The following is a 24922-nucleotide window of genomic DNA, read 5'->3' on the forward strand; positions in this document are numbered from 1 at the left end:
TTTTTTTTCCACCTATTTTTGTGTCTTACTGACAAGATTAAATTGTTTTTCTAAGCTACTTCACCCATCAAGGAAGTTTTTTCTCTCTTTATGCAGTTAAATTCTGCTGAGGAGTGAACAAAGAAATGTGTGCTTGATTATTATTTGACTGAGTCTCTCTACTTGATTCCTTTAGGCCAGAAATGTTCTTAAACCTTAAAATTAAAAGCTAATTTATCTGTGAGCCATTATCAGGTAAATTGATAAGTTTAGCGAGGATATTTACTTTCTGACCATGAAGACAGTTTCTTTATTGTTTTTAGTAATTTAACTCAGCAACAGTAAGCTGTAACTTTGTATTTTATTTAGTTCAGTGCTTCTGGGTGTCTGGAAAGTTGACTTTTCAGTTTTTGTCATTTGTCAAAAGTTCTTGATTAAATTTAACCAGGATTTTACAATTCATTTTATTTTGAGCTGTGCTTGCTTAAACTATTCTAAATCATTCTCTTCAACCCTCAGTTTAGATTGTACTTTGTTATTATCTCTCCTTAAACCATGGATGTTTATTATCTTTTCCTCTTTAAAATGAACACCATTGCTGAACACTTAATTGTTTTGTTTTCTTGAGACAGTTATGGAGCATTTGAGTATACTCCTTTACCTGCCTGAGCACCTTGAGCCAAATTCAGAAGGTAATTTTTAAGAAATATGGCCTGTCCTGTAGGGTAAATTATGAAATACCTTTAGGAAATTTAAATACAGTTAGCTGTTATAACACGGTCATTGGTAAAACCTGCTAGTTTGGTAAAACAACTCTGCTAGTCTGCTGAGGGAAGGGATTGTCCCGCTTTGCTCTGTGTGGTGTGGCCTCACCTCAAGCACTGTGTGCAGTTTTGGGTGCTAAAACATAAGGGCATAAAACTATTATAGCCTGTAGGTTCTCACAGGGAGCAAAGGGGCAGCACTGGGCTCTGCTCTCTGGTGATGTTGACAAGATATGAGGGAGTGGCGTGGAGCTGTGTCAGGTTGGATGCTAGGAAAAGATTCTTCACCAGGCTGCCCAGGGCTGTGGTCTTGGCATCAGTCTGCTGGAGTTCAGTAAATGTTCCTCAGTGATCCTCATTATTCTATTCCAACTTAGGGTATTCTGCAGTTCTGTGATCAGAAATATAACAAGGAACTGTCTGTCCTTTCACTGGAAGATTAGGACTGCATCAAGTTCTGCATTTGTTCTACCCTTTGCATTACATTGGTGCTCTTGTTTGCAAAATACTATAGGCATAATTTGAATCCTTTGTAATAAAACCTTTGCAGGTTAACAATTTTCAGGAATAGAGGAGCTTCCTAAAATGCATGTACAAAAGACTGGAAAGGATGCACATGCCAAGTTCCCTTGGAAATACTCATCCAGTAGGCATGTATTGATGATAGAGCATCTGATGCTATGTATATATGTTATGGAAACAGTTTATAGGGAATGTTGCATGCTGGCAAAAACTCTTCAATTCCAACTACACGCATTCTTCTGGAGGACAAACCATAAACAAAATAAACTGTTTCCTTAGACTGTTAGTTTTTAGCTAAGGAACTTTATACAACAGAGGTGAATCTTGTGAATGTAACTCACATTAATATGTTCTGCCCTGCACACATAACGCATTGTCCTCTTTAATTAGCTGTTTGTTCTGAGTTGTGGTGTGGTATGTTCTTGAGAGAAGTTTACTTGAGACTAAATTTTCTCAGAAAGGTCATTACTAGCAAGAGGTGAAAGCCCTTGCTACCAAGAGCTCAGAAATTGGTGTTAATAAGCTTACACTTAAGCAGTGAGCATTAGGGATAATACTGTTTGTGAATCTTGCAGTCTGTTGTGAGATTGAGTTGGATCCAGTCGTTTTCTTCTGGCCCTGCCTGACTGCCACCCTTTTGGTGTGAGAAAAGGTATTAGGGCAAAATTTGCATGTGTGACTCAAGTGTTTCTAGCTACATGTGGCTAGGCTAATGCCAGAACTGGGGACAATTTCACCATGATGGTGTTGTACTGTGCCTCTGCTAATGGTCTCCCCTCTGAGACACAGCTGATTAGTCTGAGTACTTTGAACGTGTGCAGCTGCTGCTTCTATGTCTGACACAGTGTTCTTATAATACTGACTCACCTGAAACAGAGTCTCCAAGTATTAGACAATTGACAGAATCTTCTAAGTTTTGTGGGTATTTGTGAAGCTTTAAAGCTCCATTTCTAGGTGCAGATTCCACACATTGGTGTGGGTGTTGGTTCTCAGCCTGAGGGTATGTTTAGGTTCCTCATCAGGGTGCCCAACCATTGGCCTCCTCCTAGTGCCCTGCAAACCTCCTATGGGGAGAGTGATGATGATTCCCTTGACCTGCCTTTTATTTGTGGTTCAGTAGTTAATACAAACTGAGGGCCACAGCAAGATATAGCTTTGATTTCTCTCAGTTTTTTAGAAGGATGTTCCTGTCATCTCACAGGTGTGTCACAACTGTGAAACAGCTCTCTCTCCCCTTGCCATTTGGGAACTTTTTCTGCAGATGCAGGATTAAATCCTTGAATCCTTTTGGACAGAAGATTATGTCCCATATTAGTGTGGGTGAAACAGTGTAGATGGTGTTACAATATTGCTAGAAAGTGAAGCAATGGAGTTGGCCTGAATGAACTCTGGAGGACCCTTCTAATCTCAGCAATTCAGTGATTCTGTGAATGGCCACTCATGTATTTTAGGTGCTCCTGGATGTGTAGACTGTGTTTTTCAGAGAACACTGCAAAGGTGAGCGGGCACCTAATAGGCAAGAGCAGCACCTGAACTGAGGGTTTAGTCTCTGGTCAGAAACTTGCGTTGTTTAGTCCAAGTTGTATAGCAGCTGAGTTTTAGCCACAAATGGAAATGTAATGCAAAACACAAAAAGAGAGGCTTGTAGGTCTAGATGGCTGCCAGTTTGTCTAGATCCAAAATGTATGTTACTAAACTTCACAGAGAAATTAAGTAGTTTGTTTTGTCCTGAGTAGTTCACTAAATCCAACATCTCTCTCCTTTGCTACTAAAATTATTCCAGTTGTTTCCTGATGAAGTATAAATCTTTGTTTTATTGGGATTGCTAGCAGGATTTTCTTCCCCCAAGTTCAGTACAAGAAAATGTTTCATAAGTTTGATCACTCCCTTTCAAATTCTGTGAAAGAAAGACAAGGAGTTAAGATATGGAATGAAAATAAATAGTGCAAGCTCAGAGTTTTAATTGCATGTAGAATATTGTGTGAGCCTTGTTCTCATTGCCAGGCATATGTATGTATATTTCCCACCAACATTTGCACTATATGTCTAGAAGTTTAATTAACAATTTGTTGCCTCTCAGCTTTACTAACCAGAGTGTATGATATGAAGGTTTTGATTTCATTTTTCATAAAGTAAAAAAAAAAAACAACAACAACAACTAAAAAAAAAACACAACAAAAACAAATCTGGAAAAAATGTTTTTGTAGTACAGTGAGATCAGATACACTGTGCAAATAAAATCAGATTTGCAATTTTATGGACAACATCCACAAATAAGTATTGTTTTTCTAGAATCTGGATATGTAAAATTCTCAATAACAGCACACTGTTTATGGACTTTGAAATGATGCTTTCTTTGTTAGAATACATTTCCTTTGGTACGTATTTCCTCTGTCACCTGAGGCTGTTTTTCCAACACATGATACATGTAGGTTTTTTTTCTTCTGATTTTTGAATAATCAGCTTTTCCTTTTGCTCATTAAGCAAAAAAATACAGCCAAGGTATTAACACAATACAGGGTATTAACAGTGACCAGTCTCTACCAAATACAAAGTTCTTTTTATCTGTTACCTAATTAACATAGTTTAATTAGTTCACTACATTTAACGAACATGTTACGTAAAGCTCAACACTTTATTCCTTCAGGATAATTATGACATTCAATCTAATGTGCCAGACTGGACTGTAAGAATAATTAATCCAGTTTATATTTATTAATTTAGTGTATAGAATAGCCTGAAAGACTGCATAGAAAGGTTGTGCTTAGCATGGCAGGGTCAGGCTGCTGGCAAAAGAAAAAGAGGATCTACTCTGTGAAGGCTCTGGCCAGAGAAAAAGAAGGGGACAAAACAAACTGAAATCAAGACCCTACTGATGCCAGGTGTCACAGAGGCCATCTGCAGTCCTGCATGGCAAAGCAGCAAAAGAAATCTGGTAGTTCTGCCTTCTCATGCTTTTTGTACCTTTTACCTCTGTTCATTACTTCCGTGGATTCAAAACAAAAGTGCTTAATAATTCATACAAAATGCAATACTTGGATTTCTTCTGATAAAACTCTCCTGCAATTCTGCTGTTAAAATCAGGAAAATAGCTTTTGAGTACTATTTTTTAATCTGCTTGGAAAGTGAATTTTAAAAAGAACCATCTGCTTTTGTATGGCTCTTGATAACTGTCTGGGCTTTAATGAGTCTTGGGTTATGAAAAACAAAATTATGTACGAGAAAAACTGCAAAAATGAAAAGAAGAGCTTCTACTGTGAGGAAATACGCTGACCTGACAAGGGAAGGTACTGTTTTCTGTGACCAGAATGGCCTGCTATGCTTGGTAGCTTGTAAGAATCTTTGGCTTTCTGAACCTTTGAGAGGCCTTTGGCATTGCCTTGGATGCCATCTGGATAGAATGCTGGATACTCAAAAAAATCTTCTATGGTTAACGCACATGAGCGCGTCCCTATAAAGCCTGAAAGTGTCTAGAGCTTCTTCTTAGGAGACCAAAAGGCTTTGTGTACCCTATTGGTAACAAAAGTGATGGACTATAATTTTCCAAGTGGGCATAATGCCATCTAGCTATAAACAACTGTGGCTGTAAAGCTTTGCACAAAGGTCATGCTGATGACCTGGAAAATAGGCTTAGACTTAGGAATGTCAAGTCAGTAGAGGTGCCTAAGAGCATGAATAAAGAAAAGCAATGCATTATTTCTTGAAATAGGTTATGACAGGGCTGGGAATGGGAGGTTTATATTTTTACTTGCACAATTTTTAGGCAATTATCATTGGAAGAGATAATGAGGTGAGTACATGGAGCATCTGTTTGAATAGAGAACTCATTTCTTTGAGTCAAACTAATTCTATTTCTCCCAATGGTGAAAGATATCTTTTAATTTCAAATTGAGAAAGCCCACATTTATCGTATCTTAAATGCAGACTCTGATTTTGTTTCCCTAGTCACCTTTCTTTTTTTGCAAGGGAACCAATGGCTTGTGATGAATTAGAGCAGACTATGTATAAAGTCTATGGTCTATTGACTGCTGGAGGCTAAGTGAAATAAGAAAGTAATATAAAAAGTTTGAAACATTTATGAGAAATGTCTTTTATGATATGGTCTAAAACTTTTTTCTTGGGTCAGTGCAAAGTACAATTGTTTAGAATGAATTATTTCTCTTGCATATATTCTACATATTTTTCCTGCTAAAATTGAGTGAACTCTTGTTACTAATTAATTGAATAAGTTCTTTCTAGAAATTCAGGCAATAACCATGGTATTTAAAATGATTTATAGAAAATGAGGTTTTGTATGAGTTGCATAACTTTAATAATGTAGATGTATTTGTGTAGTAGTAGGTAAGACTTCTCTCACCATCTTGTTGCCAAATGGGTGTAGGCTGCCATATAATTGTTTTCAAAATAAGTTTATTTTCTTTCAAGGGTAGGAAGGAAACTGCAATTGGAACTGATATTTTCTCTGACTAGCTAGAGTAAACGAAAGTGCCATAGTTGAAATGCTCAAAAATTTTGCTAATAGTGTGCGTTAGTTACCATATTTAATGATTCCTTTCATAATTCTTTTTGTAAACCATTCTCTCATGAATTTGCACATAACACTGAGCACTGAGCATGTTAAAATGTAGAATTTTCCTTGGAAACAAAAATTAGGTTGATAATTTCAAGAGTCATTATATAGAGGGATTTGAGAATGATCAGATGAAATGATGCAGATGCTCTTGGATTATATCTGAGGTAGCAGCTGTGTTGTCATATATTGTTTTGAAAGATAGTAAAAACCTTCTTGAAATAAATTTGGGAGGACCTGTCAAAATTATAATTCCTTACATGTACTTTGTGGATTTAGAGTACCAATTATTTTAAACCAACTCAAATCTTTGGTTTTCTTTTTCCTTTCTCTCTTCTGTCTCAGTACTGAAAGCTCTAACTTTTAGCAATTTATGTGAAAACTCTTCAGATTAATGAATGCATTTTCATTTAATTACTTCTTGTTTTCTGTGCAATAAAAATAGAAATAAATCCAAAACGTGAAGATAATCTTTTAGAATTTAAATAATATAATACAAGATTGATAATATTAAGTGCTGCTATGACTAAAGTGTCTTCATGATGTTGTTAACTCATTACAAAATTGAAAACAGTAGGCAATTACAATTCACAATAGTTTTTCTAGAACTTTTTTCCATACTAAAGTACATTATTATTTTTGTCTAAACCACTTTTTCAGTAAGCCAATTGAAGAAAAAAATCAACTTAGAGACATACCTGGTATGATGGTGCATTAGTGATGTACTCACATATTCAAATAAGATACTTAGATTACCTGGTAACTGAGGCTTCAGTATGTGGCATGATACGGTTAAACAAGTCATGAAATGTGACATTTGGGTACGTTTTTTACTGCATTGGTAAGAAAAGATTGCTTTGTGCAGGAGATCACAGCATTTTATTCAGATGAGTTTTGAATGTCCCAGGTAGTACAGCTAGCACTACTTCTCACGTGAGATTGTTCCATAGGAAATATAATTCAAAGTCAGTTTTTACTTCCACAAATTTCACACTAAGAAGTGTCAATTTTTCTTCCAATAAAAGCAGAAAATAAGGTAACATTTTTTTATTAAGTTTTGAAACATTTTTTAGGAATAATGAAAGCATTTATGGCTCAGTGATGTGCATTTTAAAAAGGAATTTAGGGAAAGAAGGACAGAGTGAAAATTCTATCACTGAATTTTTATCTGATGGATTGATGCTGCATCTTTATATCAATGCAATTTTGGTATTACTGTGCACCTGCTTTTAGTTCTGGAGTCTGATCTGAGGACTCAGTAATTATGTTTAATTGCAGGTTCAGTAAGATAATATCTTTTGGATATATGTATATATAATATCATTGGATATGCACCTTGTGAAAGCCAAGTACCCAATGAGGAGTATGATGTAGATGCTGAAAAACTGATGAGAATGCCCTTCCTTTTTAGCTACCTTCTGTGAAATTATTATGGAGCATGGCTCACAGCTGTAAAATAACAGTTTTTAAAAGGATTTAGAGAAGGGATATTATCAGGGAATGTAGTGAATGCTCTCTTGCAGATGCAGGCTGACATTTCTTAACACTTAGCCTTGGATGTCCTTCAGAACAGTGTGTTTTTTTCTCTCCAACTTAGTAAGCGCTTAAGAGAGCAGGAAGACAGTGTATATATGATGGTCCCACTGATACTGAAGAGAGATAAGAGTAGGAAACATATTGTTGAATTCAGGAACCTTGTATCTACCACCATTATTCACTAGCGAGGAGTTCTGCTGCTGTTTCTTTCTCCCTCTCAGAGGTGGAGAAAAAAGAAAATGCAAAATGGACTGTCTGTGGATTTCTCTTTCAGAAAGAAGCAGAAGTTTCATTATCGTGGGGAAAACTTAGCCATGATAGATCTGATCATTTAGGTTATAAACTGTCAACCGTTGTGTGCATTTTGTGTGTAATGCATAAGATCTGTCAGGCAGCCCAAGTTCATGTAGTATTTTAGAATCAGCAGTGGTGTACATTCCTCGTATGTGTATATGGCATATTTGTACCTAAGAAAGAATGACTGTGAAGAAATATGGAAATAAGTCCTTGTACCTTTGGCAAAACAAAATGGTAACAGTTAACGCAGTGCCCTGGTTAATATTTTTGATTCAGGTTAAAAAGTCTTTACAATGGCTACTGTTCAAGAAGATCTGCTATTGATATGTTTAATATAACCATTTGATCTAAAATCACTTCTTTTGAATAGTATTCATAAGAATTGGATATTTTTTCTTAAAATTGCTTATCATTATAAAGCAAACATATATGAAATTGCTGCCTCACCTTCAGAACCACAAAATTTTCCTTGTCTGGGATGTGTCTCAAAGTATTATATTTCTTCATCTCAATTTACTTTTACCTTTCTTTCTCCTTTGCACTTTAGCTATTTAGCCGATATAATGTAGTGAAGTAGTTGGCTGAAGTTTAAGTTTAAAAGCGGGCCATGTTTGACTTTTGGAGCTCCTATGGAAGATTCTGTATCTTCCAACAGGAATTTTGTCCCATCTTTATATATTTTAAGCAATCGTTGTCTGTTTTTCTTTCTTGAAATCTTAATGATTTTTTCCATGTCCTTGCATTATTAGGTGTAAATTGTGTTTTAAACATTAAAACAATATACAGACAATGACATTTTAAAAGAATTTTGAAATTTTCTAGAAAATTATGATTTTCTTCCCTGTTATCACTCTCAAACATCTATGAATTTGTCTAGTTTTATATCCTGTTTGTCTCTGTAATTTCATAATTCAATTCAGAGTATTCTAACATCAGCACATTTTGGGGCCTACTCTTAGTTTGGGTTTCACACATGTGCAGTTAATCTTAGCCTGCTTGCTCTCCATGTGCACTGTTTTGTTTTGTCAAATACTTTGGAAGAAAGCAGATATTTGTTTCAGTGCCTACATTTCAGAATTAATTTTGGAAAAAAAAGTAGCCGATACTTTTATTTATTATTTTATTTTTGTTGTGGAGGTGATAAAGTTAGGTAGTAATCCATCTATTACATATGTGTGGTAAATTGCATTTATGAAGTACTTTTTGTTGTTTTTCTTTCTTCCCATCAGGCACATACAGTTTTTGGGAAGCCTACTAACCTAATCCTAAATGAATATTCTTCTAATAGTTGCTTTTCCCCATTGTCTGCTTTCAAAGCAGGGGCTTTTACTCCCAAAACTTTGAAATACTTACACTGAATTAGGATTTCAATGTTCTGTGCTTTGATATTTAAGCATAGAGAATCACATGAAATGTGATTTACATGATTGAAAAAAGCATTTAAAACAACCTGCAAATTTTAGGGATAGTTGACAGATTTCTTTAGGGATGGCTTTTGACTGAGATATATTGATTTAAATGATCATTTGTGATCACTCTTATGTAGAATAAATATATTCTATAGCAAATAATTGTGTATGTGGATAAATGGATTTTTTTTTGTATGTCTTCACAGCAAAGTATATCCTTCTTGTCTGTATTTTATTGATTAAAAGTCAAACTATTAAGGGGATGTGATGCACAGCCTAAGCTGGTACCTGGGGAACTGCTCAGGTATTTAATAATTCTGATTCTTTAGAAGAATAGTTAGACTATTCTTGTATTATTCTTATTCTATAAATGCATGGCTGAGTTTGAAGTAAAAGTAATTGCATGACAATATTTTTACATATTCCGAAGAAACCTATATGAACCTTTCTTTTTTTGTCTTTTCTTTCCCCACTCATTCAATTGAATCAGTTTTATCTGATATGGGGTTAGTTGTGTATATATTATAATTAACTACATATTTTTAGAAGAAGAGATATGTCAGAGTTCTTTGCCCATGAGGTTATCAGCAGAAAGGCTCAGCAATGTGTCAGGGTAGTTCTGAATGGTTCTACACAGATCAAAGAGACTGTTAAAGAATGCACACTTCTTTTTTTTTGGTGCTAACATTGGAGTGGAAGGGGCTAAATCCCTAGGGTATAGAAGTTATATAATTTGTTGATTCTGTGCTGACTTATGCCTCTTGAAGCTTTGCCTCCAGCAGAAGCTGAAGGGAATGAGAAAGGATTGAACTGAGAGACAATCTAGGAAACTTCATCAAATCTGTCATTATTGAAAGGACCATCTTAACATATGGTAAGGCATGGAATTTATCTCAGGCTCAGAAGAAAATTATTTCTGTTAGGAGAATATTAATTTTATTTCTTATAGGATCAGCTGACATGGTAGACTTTCTCCTGGCTGGTCTTCCCTTTCTGTTTTCTTTAAAAGGAAGGGTGGAAACTTGGAAATGTCTTACATATAGCAGACAAGCAAATTGGCATTTTGCCATCACTTTCTGCCAGCAGAGAAGCTAATGGTAATTATGTCAAAATGTAACATTTCTCTTCATTGAAGTAAAAATTTTAAGTGCAAAACATTTAGAAAAGTTAGAGAAAAATTTAGAGAAACTAGGATTAGTGAAGTGACTATATTTTCTTAAGAAAAAGAATTTTTCCTTCTTCAGGAACAATAGAGAGAGAAAAAGGGTCAAAGGTATGAGGTGCCTAGTATAATTAGGATCACCTTCAGTATCACGTAATATTTGGGTGATGCCCAGAGTAGCATTATCTGTCCTTTGCCATCTCTGGAAGATCTAGCAGCATTTGTTTTGTTAATCAGATTCCAGCATTATTCATTACAATGTTATTTCTTCATTTATAGGGAGAATAAATGAATATTGCATTGTACAACATTGAGTTCAATCTCCACTATCTTGTTTTTGAGGAGAGGAGAATGTATTCTTACAGTCAGTTCTAGCTTCTACAGTGGTTGTCAGCTAGGCCCTTAGTCAAACATGTCCTTGGCAGTATATAAAAGGAGACAGTTTTTCACATACCATGGCACAAGTTAGAATATTGCTGAGATGCTTAAAAAGGTAGAGACCCTTGTTTTCTTTAAAGTTTAAAAAGAAGGTCATGGTCACTTTAATTATAATCATGTAAGCTATTCACTGTCTAGACACACTTTAATAATTTCAATCTGATTTCACAAATATTTAATTCATATTTACTTGACTATATAATATTGCTAGGAAAGTAAGTTTAAGGCTGCAAACTTTAGGAACATTTTGTTGTTTTTTTAATATATATTTTTTTTCTAAGTACAACTACAAGCAATCATCTATTTAAAATACATCATAAATGAAGTATTGCCAGTAGATGTCTCCATCTCAGACTACATAATCCTCAACAGTCTGAAGAGAAAGGAGATGTTTGCCTTCTCCTGTCTTTTCTTTTGGGAAGTGGGTTGCTAGACATTTTCATATTTTCAATCTGGTTTTGAATGTAAGATTCTGGATAGAAATCTTTTCACTTTCATTTCACTGGTTGTTACATACGTTTTCTGATTTGTCAGGAACACACAGCTCAGTGATCTGTGACATCAAGAACAATTTAAGATACAACTTTCATTTCTAGTGTTAACAAAGCAGCAACACTGATGATGTGGTGTTTGGAAAGGCAAATTTTGATTCTACTACATTAACTGTTAGAAAATTTGGAGCCGAACAGTTTCTTTGTAAGTTTTGTTTCTGCAGCTGTGTTTCAGGTCTGCTTCTGCTTATTTCCTGTTTTGTTCTGTAAATGCTTGGAGGTTTCTTTAACCACCATCATGGCTGTCCATAGATCACAAAAGAAGAGTCTTTGAACAGTATTTCATTCAGCAGAACATAGATCTCCTCCTTAGCCTTTCCTTTGTTAAGCTGAGGATGATGAACACTTTCACTTTGTTCTTCGATTTCCTTGACCATTGTGGAAGTCAAGTGTCAACCAATAATCCCAGATCTGTTTCCTCTGCAGTCTTCCAGCCACTTTGCCTCAAGGCTGTAGCATTGCCTAGGGCAGTTGTGGCTAAAGAAAAGGACTTGGCACTTGGTCACAACTGCTCTTTGGGCTGGTTCTCCAGCCAGGTCTTTACCCAGCAAGGGGTGTAGTTGTTCAAGCCATGGGCTGTCAACTTCTCTAGGAGAATACTGTGGGAGACAGTGTTGAAAGCTTTGCTGAAGTCTAGGTGTTTTCGCGTTTCTCTGCCCTCATGCACATGAGATCACATGTCAGCAGCCTTACCCTTGTTCACCAGGCAGGTCATCAGATCATAGAAGATCAGCTTGGTCAAGGAGGACCTGCCTTTTATGAAATCATGCTGACTAGGCTGGATCCTCTGATTGTCCCACACATGTCATGTGATCTCCCTCAAGATGATCTGCTCCATAACCTTTCCTGGCACCAAAGTCAGGCTGACAGGCTTGTAGTTCTCCAGATCCTCCTTATGACCCTTCTTGTAGATGGGAGTCATTCTGGCAAGCTTCCAGTCCTCTGGGACCTCTCAAATTGACCAGGAATGATAATATGATGGAAAGCGTCTTGGCAATAACCTCTGCCAGCTCCTTTAGAACCCTTGGGTGGATATTATCCAACCCCATGGACTTGTGGCAGTCAAGATGGAGCAGTAGGTCTCTAGCAGAATTTCCACCTGAGTCATTAGGAATTTATTCTGCTCCTCATCTGAGACTTCCAGGTCAGGATGTAGAGTACCCTGAGGATAACTGGTCTGACTTTTAAAGACAGATGTAAAGAAGGCATTGAGAACCTCAGCCTTTTCCTTATATCCTCAGTGGTCTTTTACCTCAAGGGCCAACATAAGTTCAGGCTGGGCTTTTGCCTTTTGTTTTCTCCCTGCGCATCCTAACAACTTCGTACTCTCCTCAACTTGTCTGTCCCTTTTTCTACAACAGATAATTTCTGTTTTTCTCCTGGAGCCTCAGGAAAGGTTTCCCGTTCCTCTATACCAGTCTTCTCTGCCCGCTTACCTTGCAGCACAGAGGGACATCTTGCTTCTTTGCCTTTAAGACTACCTTCTTGAGGAAGTCCAACCTTCCTGGAACCCATTACTCTTCAGGACTGAATCCCAAGGGACCCTTCTTATCAGTTCACCTGATACAGTTTACCTGTACAGTTCAAAGTTTGCCCTCTGGAATTCCAAGGTAGCAGTTTTGCTGTCCCCCTCCTGACTTCATCAGTAATTGAGAACTCTACCATTTTGTGGTCATGCTGTTATATCCTGTGCACGTAATTTAGTAATTTTCTTTTCTTTAAAACTATTCTGGGAGAACTTTAGAAATGGCATCTTCCAAGAATCTTCATAGTGTTTGAAGTGGCACCTGCACTATCACCGACACTCAAAAGATAATATCAGGTTAGGTTAAGCCTCTTGGATAACTCCCTTGGAGAATATAAAAAGCAGCATTAAGTCTAGACTGACTTGGTACCTTAAAGCCTTGCAGGGCTTCTCTGACTGGCATCTTCTACTGAAGATAGCTTCATTAGACTGGAACTTTGCACATCTAAGCACAGTTAACCACAAACCTCCTAGAAATGTATGACGAAGCAAGGTGCTGTTCCATGTAGGTGAAGTGTCCTTATATTGCATATATATATATTGTATACAGTGAAACTGTTACAAATTATTAGAAGACAGCTTCGCTCTCTGTAGGGAAATGCATGATATTCATGGATGAGACTAGTTTGTTATTCTCAGTGTCATAACGTGGATAACTATAAGCCAAACTTAACTATAAGTTACTCAAAACATCAATTACTACAACTGTATTATAATAATTTTAAACAAATAGAATTGGATCTGGATGAATTAATTTAGAACCATTTACATCTTGTTTCAGCATCTGCTTATATTGCAAAATAAAATAAGGATGTTCACATTAATTTGAAAAACGTGAGCTATGTGGGTCTATATAGTTAAATCAGGGCTGTTATCCCTGCCCTTATCCTACATTTTATTTCTTGGTAAAATTCAACCAGTAGCAATGTATTTTAGTATGTGCTGAGATGATATGCTTCTGTTTTTAAGAATATGGGCTGCATCACAAAAGGAGTTTCTCACTGTGTCAATGCTAGTAACTTTTTGGTGGGTCTATTTTTTCCAGTTTGTAGGTTGCACTATTACTTCCTAATTCTGTGATGGGATTCTTCTCTTTGCAAAGAGTTGTTTCTGCAATAATAGCAAAAATAAATATAAATAACACATATAAATATGTGTTTTAATACAAACTGTAGTTATTTCTATGTAGTCTTAACTGTTTAAAAATTTCTATGAAGGGTACTGTACATTTGTTTACTTGAAAGGTCTCTAGTATCAGAAAAAAACCCCCATGCATGATTGCTTTGTTTGATAGCAAACCACATTTTTACTGTCATAATACTGGCACATATTCAAAGCATGCTGTTTTCTGGCTGCTAGCAGGGAGCAATGGAAACAATGCAGTGATCATGCAATTTCTTGAAAATAAACAACAAAATAGTTAAGCAAGCAGTGTTTTTAATTTAATAGGGACTCAGATAAGTCTGCATAAAGCAGCTGTTTGAGTACCGCAGAGATATTTTAATGCCTTGCTGCCTGTGAATCGTTTGTAATTTATTTCTGGTAATTTTCCTTTGGGTCAGACTGAAGCTTCTTCTGAATGGTGATATTGCTTGTTGAAGAGTGGTCATGCGAGCAAAATTTGATAACCTCGATATGTCACTTCATCTGCTGCTTTTCTTTTGTTAATGCAAAGCTGGTTGCATAATATCTAATTTCTCCTTTAGCTGACCACAGATGAAAACAAAATCTATAATGGCAGTGCTGGGTTTTATAAAAAACGCAAGCATGGAGTTGAAGGATGTGGCTTGTTCTGTTTGGATGATGCAGGATTGCTTTAAGCAGTAAGCTTACTGTTTTCAGATGGCATTAGCAGCATCAGTGATATAGCTGTGTCAGCCTCCTTGTCTACTGGATGTCTGTAACTGCACGGAGGAAACTATATTTAAGATCTGATATCTGGAGGGTAATGACTCCAGCACTTACTGATGGACAGAATGGCTGTTAATGCTTTCTTTGCTAGCCCAGAAGATTTTGAGAGGTAGATGGATTTGTGATGCACTTTTGTAAGACAGGAAATGCAATTTTTGGGGGTCTCTGGAAATAGAAAGGTCATGCAGCTTGGAACCGGTGAGACATTACAGTCTTTAAGTCATCAGGTATGACACACAGTTTATACTAATATTTCTAATGTAAAGGTTTGCTTTACTGTTTTAGGTCATTTATGATCTCTTTGTCTCTGTAATTGCTTCATCTTGGATTTGCTACAGGATTTATAGGGTAGACTGTTTACATAAGTAGAGCAATGTATGTCTTGCAAATGTAATGTGCTGTGAATTGCTATTTGAACAGAGTAACATTATTCTATATTTATTTTTTCAACCTGCTTTTATTGTGAAAATGATTTTATTTAACTAAGTTGGTACAAGGTTATACCCTTGCTGTAATGTAAAATGGCAAGCTTGTGTTCTTGTGTTGCATTTTTAGTTTGCTTTGTCTTTACGTGCCAACACAGTGCTATTGTGTGTGTGTGTTTATTTGTCATATGAAGCACAGTATAAGGCAACTACCTTCAGGTTATTTAAAAGAACGTAGCACATTGTGTAACAGGACAGAGCTATTCTGCAGGCACAAATCTTCATTTTGCAGTAGCAGGTTTTTTTTTTGTTTTTTTTTTTTCTTTTTTCTTTTTTTTTCCTGTTCATTTCAAATCTGATTTTAAAACATCTCCCTGGACATAGCAGTGAAAGTTTTGCAAGGTAATGCTCCCCCTTTTAATTATTATGCTCAGTGATGCATACTAATACTAATGGGTTGTAAAATGGAAGATTAATAGCTTACATATTTAGAATGTTTAAAACCAAATTCATTTTAGTGAATCACATCTCATCCTTTTTTGTTTGTCATTGTTGCCAACTTTATTGCAAGGCTGATCTGCTAATGTATTGTGGTGGCAGGTAGGAAAGTCGGAGTGTTTAAAAAACCCCAAGTACGTGGGTATTTTAAATAGGAAGATAGTGGCCTAATTTCACTTAGGGGCACAGAGTGGTATCAGTTGTACTGTTACTACATTAGGTTTTACAAAGGGTAGATAATAGCTGTTGAAGAGTTTCTATTTTGTTTCCCTTAAACAGAGCATGCAGCAATTATATGCCACAGAATTAGTAGGGGTAGTTTTATTTTCAAAAATGATGATCAGCTCCATCTTAAGAAATTCTAGATGTATTTGCAGCACATTTCCATGGCAACGTATTTGACCATGTGTTTTAAAAGCTGAGCTGAAGCTTGAAAGTAGTGTGCAATTTTTCTGCTGCTTGCTTTATTCACGTGAAACAGCAGTCTTCATGTCTATTTAGACTGCAAATGGGTGGGGGTGAGTGGTATTTCCTGATCCTAAAGCACAGGATTTAAGTGATCAAGGTTTGAAGATATTTTTGCATTTCCACCTAGAAATGTAAACATACAGAACATGGTTTTGATTTTGGATTTAGAGCTGTATTCCAGTTCCACCCCAGTTTAATAGCATTCTGTTGGAAATGAATATGTGGGAGACCACAGAAGACCAAACATGAGAATATGCAGCAAATTACTTCACTAAAAATGGCTGTATTTTCAATTTTAATTAAGAACGTATTTCTGAAAAATGTTATATTCCTCTCACTGGCCATAATTTATATTTGAGCAGTGTACTTATCCAGCTTACATTCTTATTAATAACGGGGAAAGGCTGTCCTACTCTTAAGCTTGATTAGATCTGGAATGATTTCACTATACCTTTCACTTAATACAAGATCTTTCTAATCTGTTAGAATTTATTTCAGTATTTTAATGTATTAGGCACAGTGAGTACATTCTGTTTCTTGGCATGGGAATGAAATTCCTGAAAGTATTGGTTTCATGGTATTTTGGTGCTTTGCGAGGTATTTATAACCTTTTTAATAGGACCAACCTTCCCCCCACAGATTCTTTGCCTTACTTATTTGAGTATTATTTAAAATCCTGACTTACCTGTATTTTGAAGTTCTTCCTGAAGTCTTATTTGCTCATTTAAAATAATTGGATCTCTGTGGAATTTTGCAATATTGGAAACTATAGCAATATGCCATGTGGTTAACCTTTATTCTGTTTTATCATTTGTATTAGTTCTGCAAATTGTATTCTGTGGATGCTTTTGAAATATGACATTGACAATAATATCCAAATAATGCAGTAGACATCTTCTATGGTGTGTTTAAGATAGAAACTGTACATATAGAGAAGGACAAATTGGTGAAGAATGTTTTCTTCAGGAAGTATATGTTTAGGCCATTTCATTTTGAAACAGCAATATTGCTGACTATTTTAAATGAGTTTGTTATTTCACTTCAAGGGACATATTTCCATTATTGGTACATCTTCATTTATGGGACTATACAGTAATTATAGAATCATTTGAGTTGGAAGGAACCTTTAAAGGTTCATCTAGTCCAAATCTCTTGCAATGAACAGGGTCATCTACAGCTAGGTCAGCTTGCTCAGAACCTGGTCTGAATTTGAGTTTTTCCAGGGACAGGAAACAACCACTTGTCTAGGCAACCTGTTCTAGTGCTGCCATTTTGGTAAAAAAGGTTTTTATTATATCCAATCAAAATCTCTCCTCTTTTAGTTTGAATCCATTTCACTTTGTTCTGTCACAACAGACCCTGCTGAAGTGTCTGTTCTCTTTTTTCTTATTGACACCTTTAAATATTGAAAGGATGCTTGTAGGTCTCCCTGGAGACTTCCCTTCTCCAGGCTGAACAGCCCCAGCTCACTGCTACTGAGGAACGTATTAATGAGGGGAAGTTCTTAAAAGATGAGTAATAGAAGCAAAGTAGAGAGATACATACATGAGAAGTGAAGTGATATGAAAATTGAAAAGTGACCCTAAAAAGGAAGTCATCATGTTCTTGGATCTATTCTAGAAGGTAGATACAATTATTAAAAGATTTTGAGTGATTATAAGTTTTTTTCATGTTAGTAAGGGAGTTCTGCTGAAAAGAAATAAAATAGCTACCCCAAAATCAAATAGAAAATAACAATTTAGCCTGGCTTGCTACTCTGTCTATGATCTAGAGACAAGGCACTCCAGAGACTGAGTTCTTGGTATCAGTGACGATCTTTTACCATTTTAGACTTGGAGACTAGCAGTGTAAGTATATTAAATCAGCAAAAGATTATAATGATTGCAAGACTGAAGAATTGCTGAGGTCAGAAGGGACGTTTGGAGGTCATCCTGCCCTCTGGAGCGGAGGAGATTGGAGTCCACCCTCCTTTGCCTAGAGCAGGGACAACTAGACCACATTGCTCAGCGTTGTGTCTCATCAGGTTTTAAATATCTCCAGGAATAAAGACTCTGCAGCAGCTCTGGGTAGCATGTTCCAGTGTTTGACCAATCTCATAGCCTTTTTTTTCTCATGATTAAGTGGAATTTTTCATCTTTCTGTTAGTGATTACTTCCCCTCACCCTGTCACTGGGCACCACTGAGAAGAGTCTGGCTACTCCTGCCCTACTCTCCCCCACAAACAGTTGTTTGTACACTCTAATAAGACCTCCCTGGGCTTTCTTTTCTCCAGGCTGTGCAGTTACTTCAGCCACTCTTTACTTGGCAGAAGCTTCAATCACTTCATTGTTTTCCTGGTCTGGTACTGAGGTCACTCCAATATGTCCATGTCTCTCTTAAGCAGAGAATGAGTTCTAAAGGGAAACTTATAAACTTTTTTGATTTGTTTTGTTTTTGTTTTTTGAAGCTAAGTAAATTTTAAAGAACTGATTAATAATATATCACCTAGCATGGTAACAGCTAATTAAAAAAAAGTGAACTCTGAGGAATATGAACCACAACTGTGTCTTGTCCACTTGCCCAACATTATTTTTGTTGGAACTTTAGAACATTAAGGGTGCTTTCAGATGTTCTCAGCTGATGCAGCAAACATCAGCTGAAACAAAATATTCAAATGAATGCACTGAATGGAAAAAAGGCATTAAGGGACACATGGAAGGGTTTTGAGGTATTGTAAAACTTTGCTCATTTTTGTAATAGCTTCCATTTTGTCTCCTCAGTTGCCTAAATAAAATAGAAGTGTCTATAAGAGCCAGCAGTTATTAAAAATTCTATTCTGCTAACATGATGAATCTACTTATCTGAATTCTCTTTATGAAAGATTTTATATAAGCAGACACAGTCATTAAAATGCATGCAATAAATCATACCCATACGGTATGTATCTACATTTAATGCAATTAAAACTATTCTAATGAAAGCAGTATTGGTTTTATGCCCCAATCTTGTGATAAAAAATTTTCAGCAGAAATTGTCACTTTTTTTCACTTGCCTGAATTAAGTGAAAGAGTGGAGCCATATCTTGTCCTTGACTTAGTAAGGGGATCTGAGCAGGCTGAGGTTAGCAATTGCATTCAGGTATGGAGTGTGCTTGTAGATAACAGTATACATGATTGAGTCCTGACTAGGTGAGAGGGTAAGCTATTCTTTAGGGGGATTCTGTCCAGAAGTAAGCCATGCAAGTCAGTTATATCAGCAGCTGTTGCTCTTTTATTCAGTAAAGTTCTATGCTGCACCATTTTTAAGGTGTTTAAGATCTATTTGCCAGCAAAGGTAATCCATAATACTTTAAATTCAGAAGAAAAAGAAAACACATGAACCACTGAATCTCTTTTTCCCTCTTTTTTCCATCCCTGGTTTTCTTCCAACTTTTCTAGTCTTATCCCAGGAAAACATTTTGGTGAATGTAAAATTTTAGAATGTATACATGTGTGATCTCATTGGATCATTAGAAAAATCTAATACATAGAGAATGCATAGATCAATAGATTTTTTTTTTTCTTCCCAATGTCAGTAATGTAATGATTTCTTATAGCACTGTATAATGCACTGAAGATTATTCCTGGATGCTTAGATCCCACATGGCAGATGTAGGCCTAGTGCTAGCATTATTGATACAAAAGAACCTCAATGCCTGGTGACTATGATATATCTTATCTTTAGAATATCTGTCGTGGTAGTTGTGCTAATATGTGTCAAAGTATGACACTAGACCACTGCGGCATAGGACTTAATGGAGGTGACTGGATATTGCCAGTAAACAAATGAAATGCGAAGCATATCAGAATGAAAAGCAGTCTTGGCAGCGATGACCACTTTCTTCACTAAGTGATTGCTTTGATGCATTTGCCAGGCTTGTCCCCTCTGCTAGATCTCAGTGTACTGTCACCAGCCCTTTTGTATGTAATTATAAGTGAATTTCTCATTGCTGTTGGTGAGTGACTTCCAGTGACTCACTGGGGGTGGTTATTGCCTAGCCTGCCTTCTGCTCCCCTCCTCCTCTTTCCTGAGTGGTTTTCTGTTTTGTAGGGTGCAGATGTGCTGAAATTTCTTAGCCATCTAGCTTCTAATGCAAATGCATATTTTCTGTGAATGTCAGTGAAAGATATAATCTGTGCTGTCAGAAGTTGTTACAAGCACTTCCTTGTGTCCTGAACATCTATTGTACAGGCTGTCTTCAGCAAAGATCTGGGGCACACACTGTGTCTTGGTCTTTCCTGCTTCAACATCAAAGATGTGTTCAGTTGTACAATCGTTGAGACATAGGTTAAATTTACGTTTTTAGCAATGTCTGTATCATCAGCTATAAACAAAATTTCTCTTTTAATAGCTCAGACTGTATTTCCCTTCTGGCCCTCCTTTCACATCCATAAAAATGTCATTATCAATTTCTGGTATAATTTCCTTTTAATTTTACTGTCTTTACTTGGCTGTACTGTGCACACCCGCAGATCTCTAATTTAACATGGACATGTACATCAAAGCACTTTTAGCTTCTAGTATAGACAGTGTAAAATTTCTTCAGATAAACTGCAGTTTATTCAGTCGTAGAAAACAAGATTCAGGCTCATGGGCTTTGGTCACTTTTAGTACATGATTATATAGAGGGCTTGGGCAGCCGTGAGCCTATAAAGTAAATTGGCCAAGCCCTGCAGCTGCTCTTGTCCCCGTAATAGATGCTCCTGCCTTCCCAGCGTATTCACTGTTAGATATGTTCCTCTCTTGGTTTATAGTTAGATGTTCATGTTAGGCACAGTGATGTATGCAGATGTGGCACAATAGACAACAGGAGACTCATCATTTCCAAATCAAGATGTACCTCATGCTTGGTAAAGCTAATTTTGGGAGATTATTTTTTTGTTGATGAAGGCAGTGTTTTGTTTGTTTTGTTTACTTCATCAGGTTCTTAGTGCAATTCTACCTCTTTCAGAGTCTCAGCAGAAGACCATCTTTTACATACATTAGTTCCCATGTCTTTTTGCTGGAACATGGGAATGTAAAGATGTTTGTGCTGGGTCAGACCAACAGCTCCCCACAGAGTCTTGTCTCTCTGATAATGGTAAAAAAGAAAAGGAAACCTAGAAGTGGAGCAGGTGCACAACTACATTGCCTGGGTACTTTCTGAGAAAGTAACAGTTCTCAGTGGCTCCAGCAATGCTTTATCTTTTCCTGAAATTGTATGTTTGGTGCTTTTTATAGAATTCTATTCCCTGATCATCTCTGCACATTTCTTGAACTTAAAACTTTTAGTATCCACCAGTTCCCTAGCTTACCAATATGCTGTGTAAAGAACTATATATTTCTGTATGTTTTGAATCTGACTCCAACTGTCATCATTTAATATCACCATCCTTCTTTAATCCTTCAAGGAATTACAACATGATTCCACAGGATCAATTCTTTTCCATTATACCATAATTACTTCCATGCCTTGGAATTTTATTCTTATAATCTGCCATTATCCAGTAGCAGGATCACTGGGTGATTATTGACGAACACTGTTTAGAAATCTTTGCAAAGGGTGACATCCTAATATATAGTCATCCAGTTCAAATGTACAGAGATGCCTTCAAGGGATCTGCAAACTACATTCATTGTCTCACCTGTGTGACTTGGATTATAACCTGGGATTTCTTGGCTAAGATATCCTAAGTACTTCTGTTGGAAGGGTATCCAAATTTAACAGCAGTTGACTCCCATGCGGGAATGTGAAATAAGTGTTTAAAATATCAGAAAGATAAATACAAGATAATATCAGAATTGCCTTTTTTTTGTTTGTTTGTTTTTTCTTCCTTTTTTTTTCTTTTTTTTTTTCTTTTTCCATGGTCTTCTTCAAAGAAGTCACCACACCTTTACTAATCTTATTATTCTTTGAAATAAGCATTACTTCTTCGATTCAGGCTGATGAAAACCAAATAATAAGAATAATCAGAAATTAAGTTTTAAAGTGATTAACAATTATTACAGGAACTATGCAGAGGATTTATTGACTTGGTCTTTATGCTTCTGAAAAGGAGACCTATTTTGTCTTAATTAAATATATCATTTGCTAAAATTTTTCTTTCCCTTCTCCATCTTTTTATTTTTTATCTTTTTTATTTTTATTTTTCGTTTTTTTCCTTTTCAGCAGATAGATTGGAAAGATGAATATATTGCACAGATAGGGTGCTAGTTGTGCTGGTGCCAGCTGTTTTAGTGCTTATGAAGTTTTGGTGGATGGGTAGGCTTACTGACTGCCCCGTGAAAGTCAGATCCACTGCTAAATGCAGAGGTAGGGACTTCCCTCCAAAAGTGGTTCTCTTTTCTTTTCTTCCTCTGTCGAAAGCTCTTTGGTTTCAGTGTAAGCAGAACTGGATGAAGTAGGTTCAGTCTTTACTTGCTTTATAAAAGCTGTTGGCCGTTTTGGTTTGAAAAATGGATTAAGACAGACTTGTTTTGTTCTGCTAACTTCCTATTACTGCTTCCAGTTTCCTGTTAATGCTTCTATGCCCTGCCTCAGTTTAAAATGTATCATTTTGTTTCTATGCAGAAGAAAGCTCTTCAAGTATTCTGTGGCAGTCTTTAGCAATGCTGTGGTTTAAAATAAAAATTTCCAAGAATTTTAGATATCTAATGGGTTCCCACTGATCAAACTGGAGCTGCACAAGGTGCAAAGGAATGTAGAATCTCACTTTTGTTTTTGTGGTCTTAATATCTTTGCTGTGATCCAGACTGCTGTGAATTCCACTATTTTGGAGCAGGATTTTGTGGCTGAACCCAAATGCAAATAAAAAACCTTATGAATTATGAAGCTGCTGCTTTGGGTTGAATTCTGCTATGTTTAGATCTAGGATCAGTTTGAAACCATAGGTGTAATCATACTAGAATATAAACATTGTAAAGAATAATTATTACACATAGCTCTTTTCTAAGAGTTTGTTCTCTTTGTTTTTTAAATATATATAGTTAGCATGATTATCATATCAGAGTGAAGGGAAGGAGTGAATTTCAATGCCCCCTTTTTTTTTTTTTTTCCCTTTTTCCTCTCAGGCAGATCAATTGTGAGAACTTTTAATGTGTTAGCCAATATCTGGGACCCCCATAGAAAGCAGCTCTGGTTGCAATTTTATCTGGGGACAAAAGTCCCTGTGTAACTTGCTGGGAAAAGCATGGTTTAAAATATGTGAACCAGCTTGGCTTTATTTACAGTTTTTTTTCCACTCAGAAATATTTCACTTGAAAATAATCATGGGTGAAAATAAATATCACGTTTATCAGCTGTAATACTTGGCATGGGAAAGAATGAGTACACTTTAAATAACAAAACAAGTGGCTTCAAAATAAATAAATGAATAACTAAACCCCACAATCACTCTCTGTCCAAGAACCCAGACATCTGTATGTCCAAGGATGCAGGAGAGCACTTAACCAGTGATATTTTTTATTCTCTTGTGTACTATATTATAAGAAGAATTAAGCAATCAGTGTGCTATTCTGGCAAACGATTCATAAATATGATTAAAATTCCTAAGAGAATAGGGCTTAGATTAGTCCAGTTCTACATTACAAAAGATTTATTAGTGCATGTTGGCATGAACTCCTAATATAATTACAGAGAGTACCAGTATAAAATGCCTCCACCAATACTGCTTATGTTGATGTGGTATACAATACAAGGTACAGGATTTAATCTATGTGAAAGCAAGTCATTCTTATCAACTAGTATTTTAAATCACCATGTAGTTTATTTAAACAGCTAATGTACAGAGTATGTAGAAAGTTTATATAATAGCCTCTGTTATCTAGAGACTTTAGAATATATGGGAGAATAACGGGATGGCGCAGTTTCTTTTCTGCTCTTATTTCTGTATTTCTCTATAACTTTGTCCATCAGCATAGATTTACTTATAGTCTCTGTTTTCTTTGCTCTTCTCATCTGTTTTAATTGTTCTTCTCATCCACTTCCATACCACTCTGAAAATTCATGGTCCTGGCTGATTCTCAGTATCTACTTTCTCAGTTCTTAATGCCATCTGCCATGCTGCAGAGATACTGCTGAATATCTCTGGTGGAAATCCTTTGATTCTGCTGACTTTCTGACTTAGAGATTTATACTTCTAGGATTTTTGTTATGTGATGAGTATCTTTGCTTGCAGTTTTCCCTGTTTGGTATTTTTTTATGAACTCTATACTCACCCTTATATACTCACATTTAAAATCATTTATTTCCTCTTGTGTCCATGTACATTTATTAAGATTAACCAGACAGCATCAAAATTCAAGCTTCTTCCTCCTTTTTTTTCTGAAACACTGCTCACTTCTAGTTTGTCTCTTGCACTGATATTTATCTTACTAATGTTCAACTTGACTTATACCTGGAAGGCTTCCAGGCTGATTCTCTGTTCTCCTCCACTCCATCTGTCATATCTCCAAGCTTGTATGCTGTATTCTTCACAAAATTTTGCTGGTTTTAGGCATCTGTCATTTTGTGCCTGTTGATTCTCTTTCCAGACTTTGCTTCCTTTTAGGTAAATCTTCTTCTCCCTCTCCTCCTTTTTCTGTTTGTAGGTGTGTTTTTATATCACCAGGAATCCATTCTCAGCTTTTGTATCCTTCACAGCTTTTTTTTGGACAATGTAGCCATAAACACAATCTTTATGAAGATATTGCTACTGTATTTTTGCAGTCTACCTCTACTCCAGCTAAATTCAACCTGTCTCAGAAAATCTTTTTGGTCCTCATTGGTCATCAGAACACAGTCATGTCAGACACAGTTCCAAAGTTTTCTTTACTAATGCATTCTTCTTCCTCTATTCAGCTCTGAGGTCTGAGAGCACTTGTTTGTCCCT

General features: G+C 36.2%; 1 protein-coding gene across 6 annotated transcripts in view; it reads left to right on the plus strand.

Moving 5' to 3' along the window:
- Positions 1-24922, plus strand: part of SLC4A10 (solute carrier family 4 member 10) — a 136882-nt gene that overhangs the window by 15796 nt on the left and 96164 nt on the right. For 2 of the 6 annotated variants that reach the window (XR_001556649.2, XM_015869081.2), the window contains exon 1: positions 14448-14891. The exons of 1 other annotated variant lie outside the window; for it this stretch is intronic. Coding sequence is in view for 4 of the 5 variants with exons in the window: in XM_015869081.2 (XP_015724567.1) it covers positions 14811-14891 (81 nt within the window). In the remaining variant the exon portion in view is untranslated. Of the gene's footprint in view, positions 1-14446; positions 14892-24922 lie in introns of those variants that run through there. 3 more of the 6 variants (XM_015869079.2, XM_015869080.2, XM_015869082.2) reach the window with 3 other exon arrangements.

This window comes from Coturnix japonica, chromosome 7 (assembly GCF_001577835.2).
Source record: "Coturnix japonica isolate 7356 chromosome 7, Coturnix japonica 2.1, whole genome shotgun sequence".
Lineage (NCBI taxonomy): Eukaryota > Metazoa > Chordata > Aves > Galliformes > Phasianidae > Coturnix > Coturnix japonica.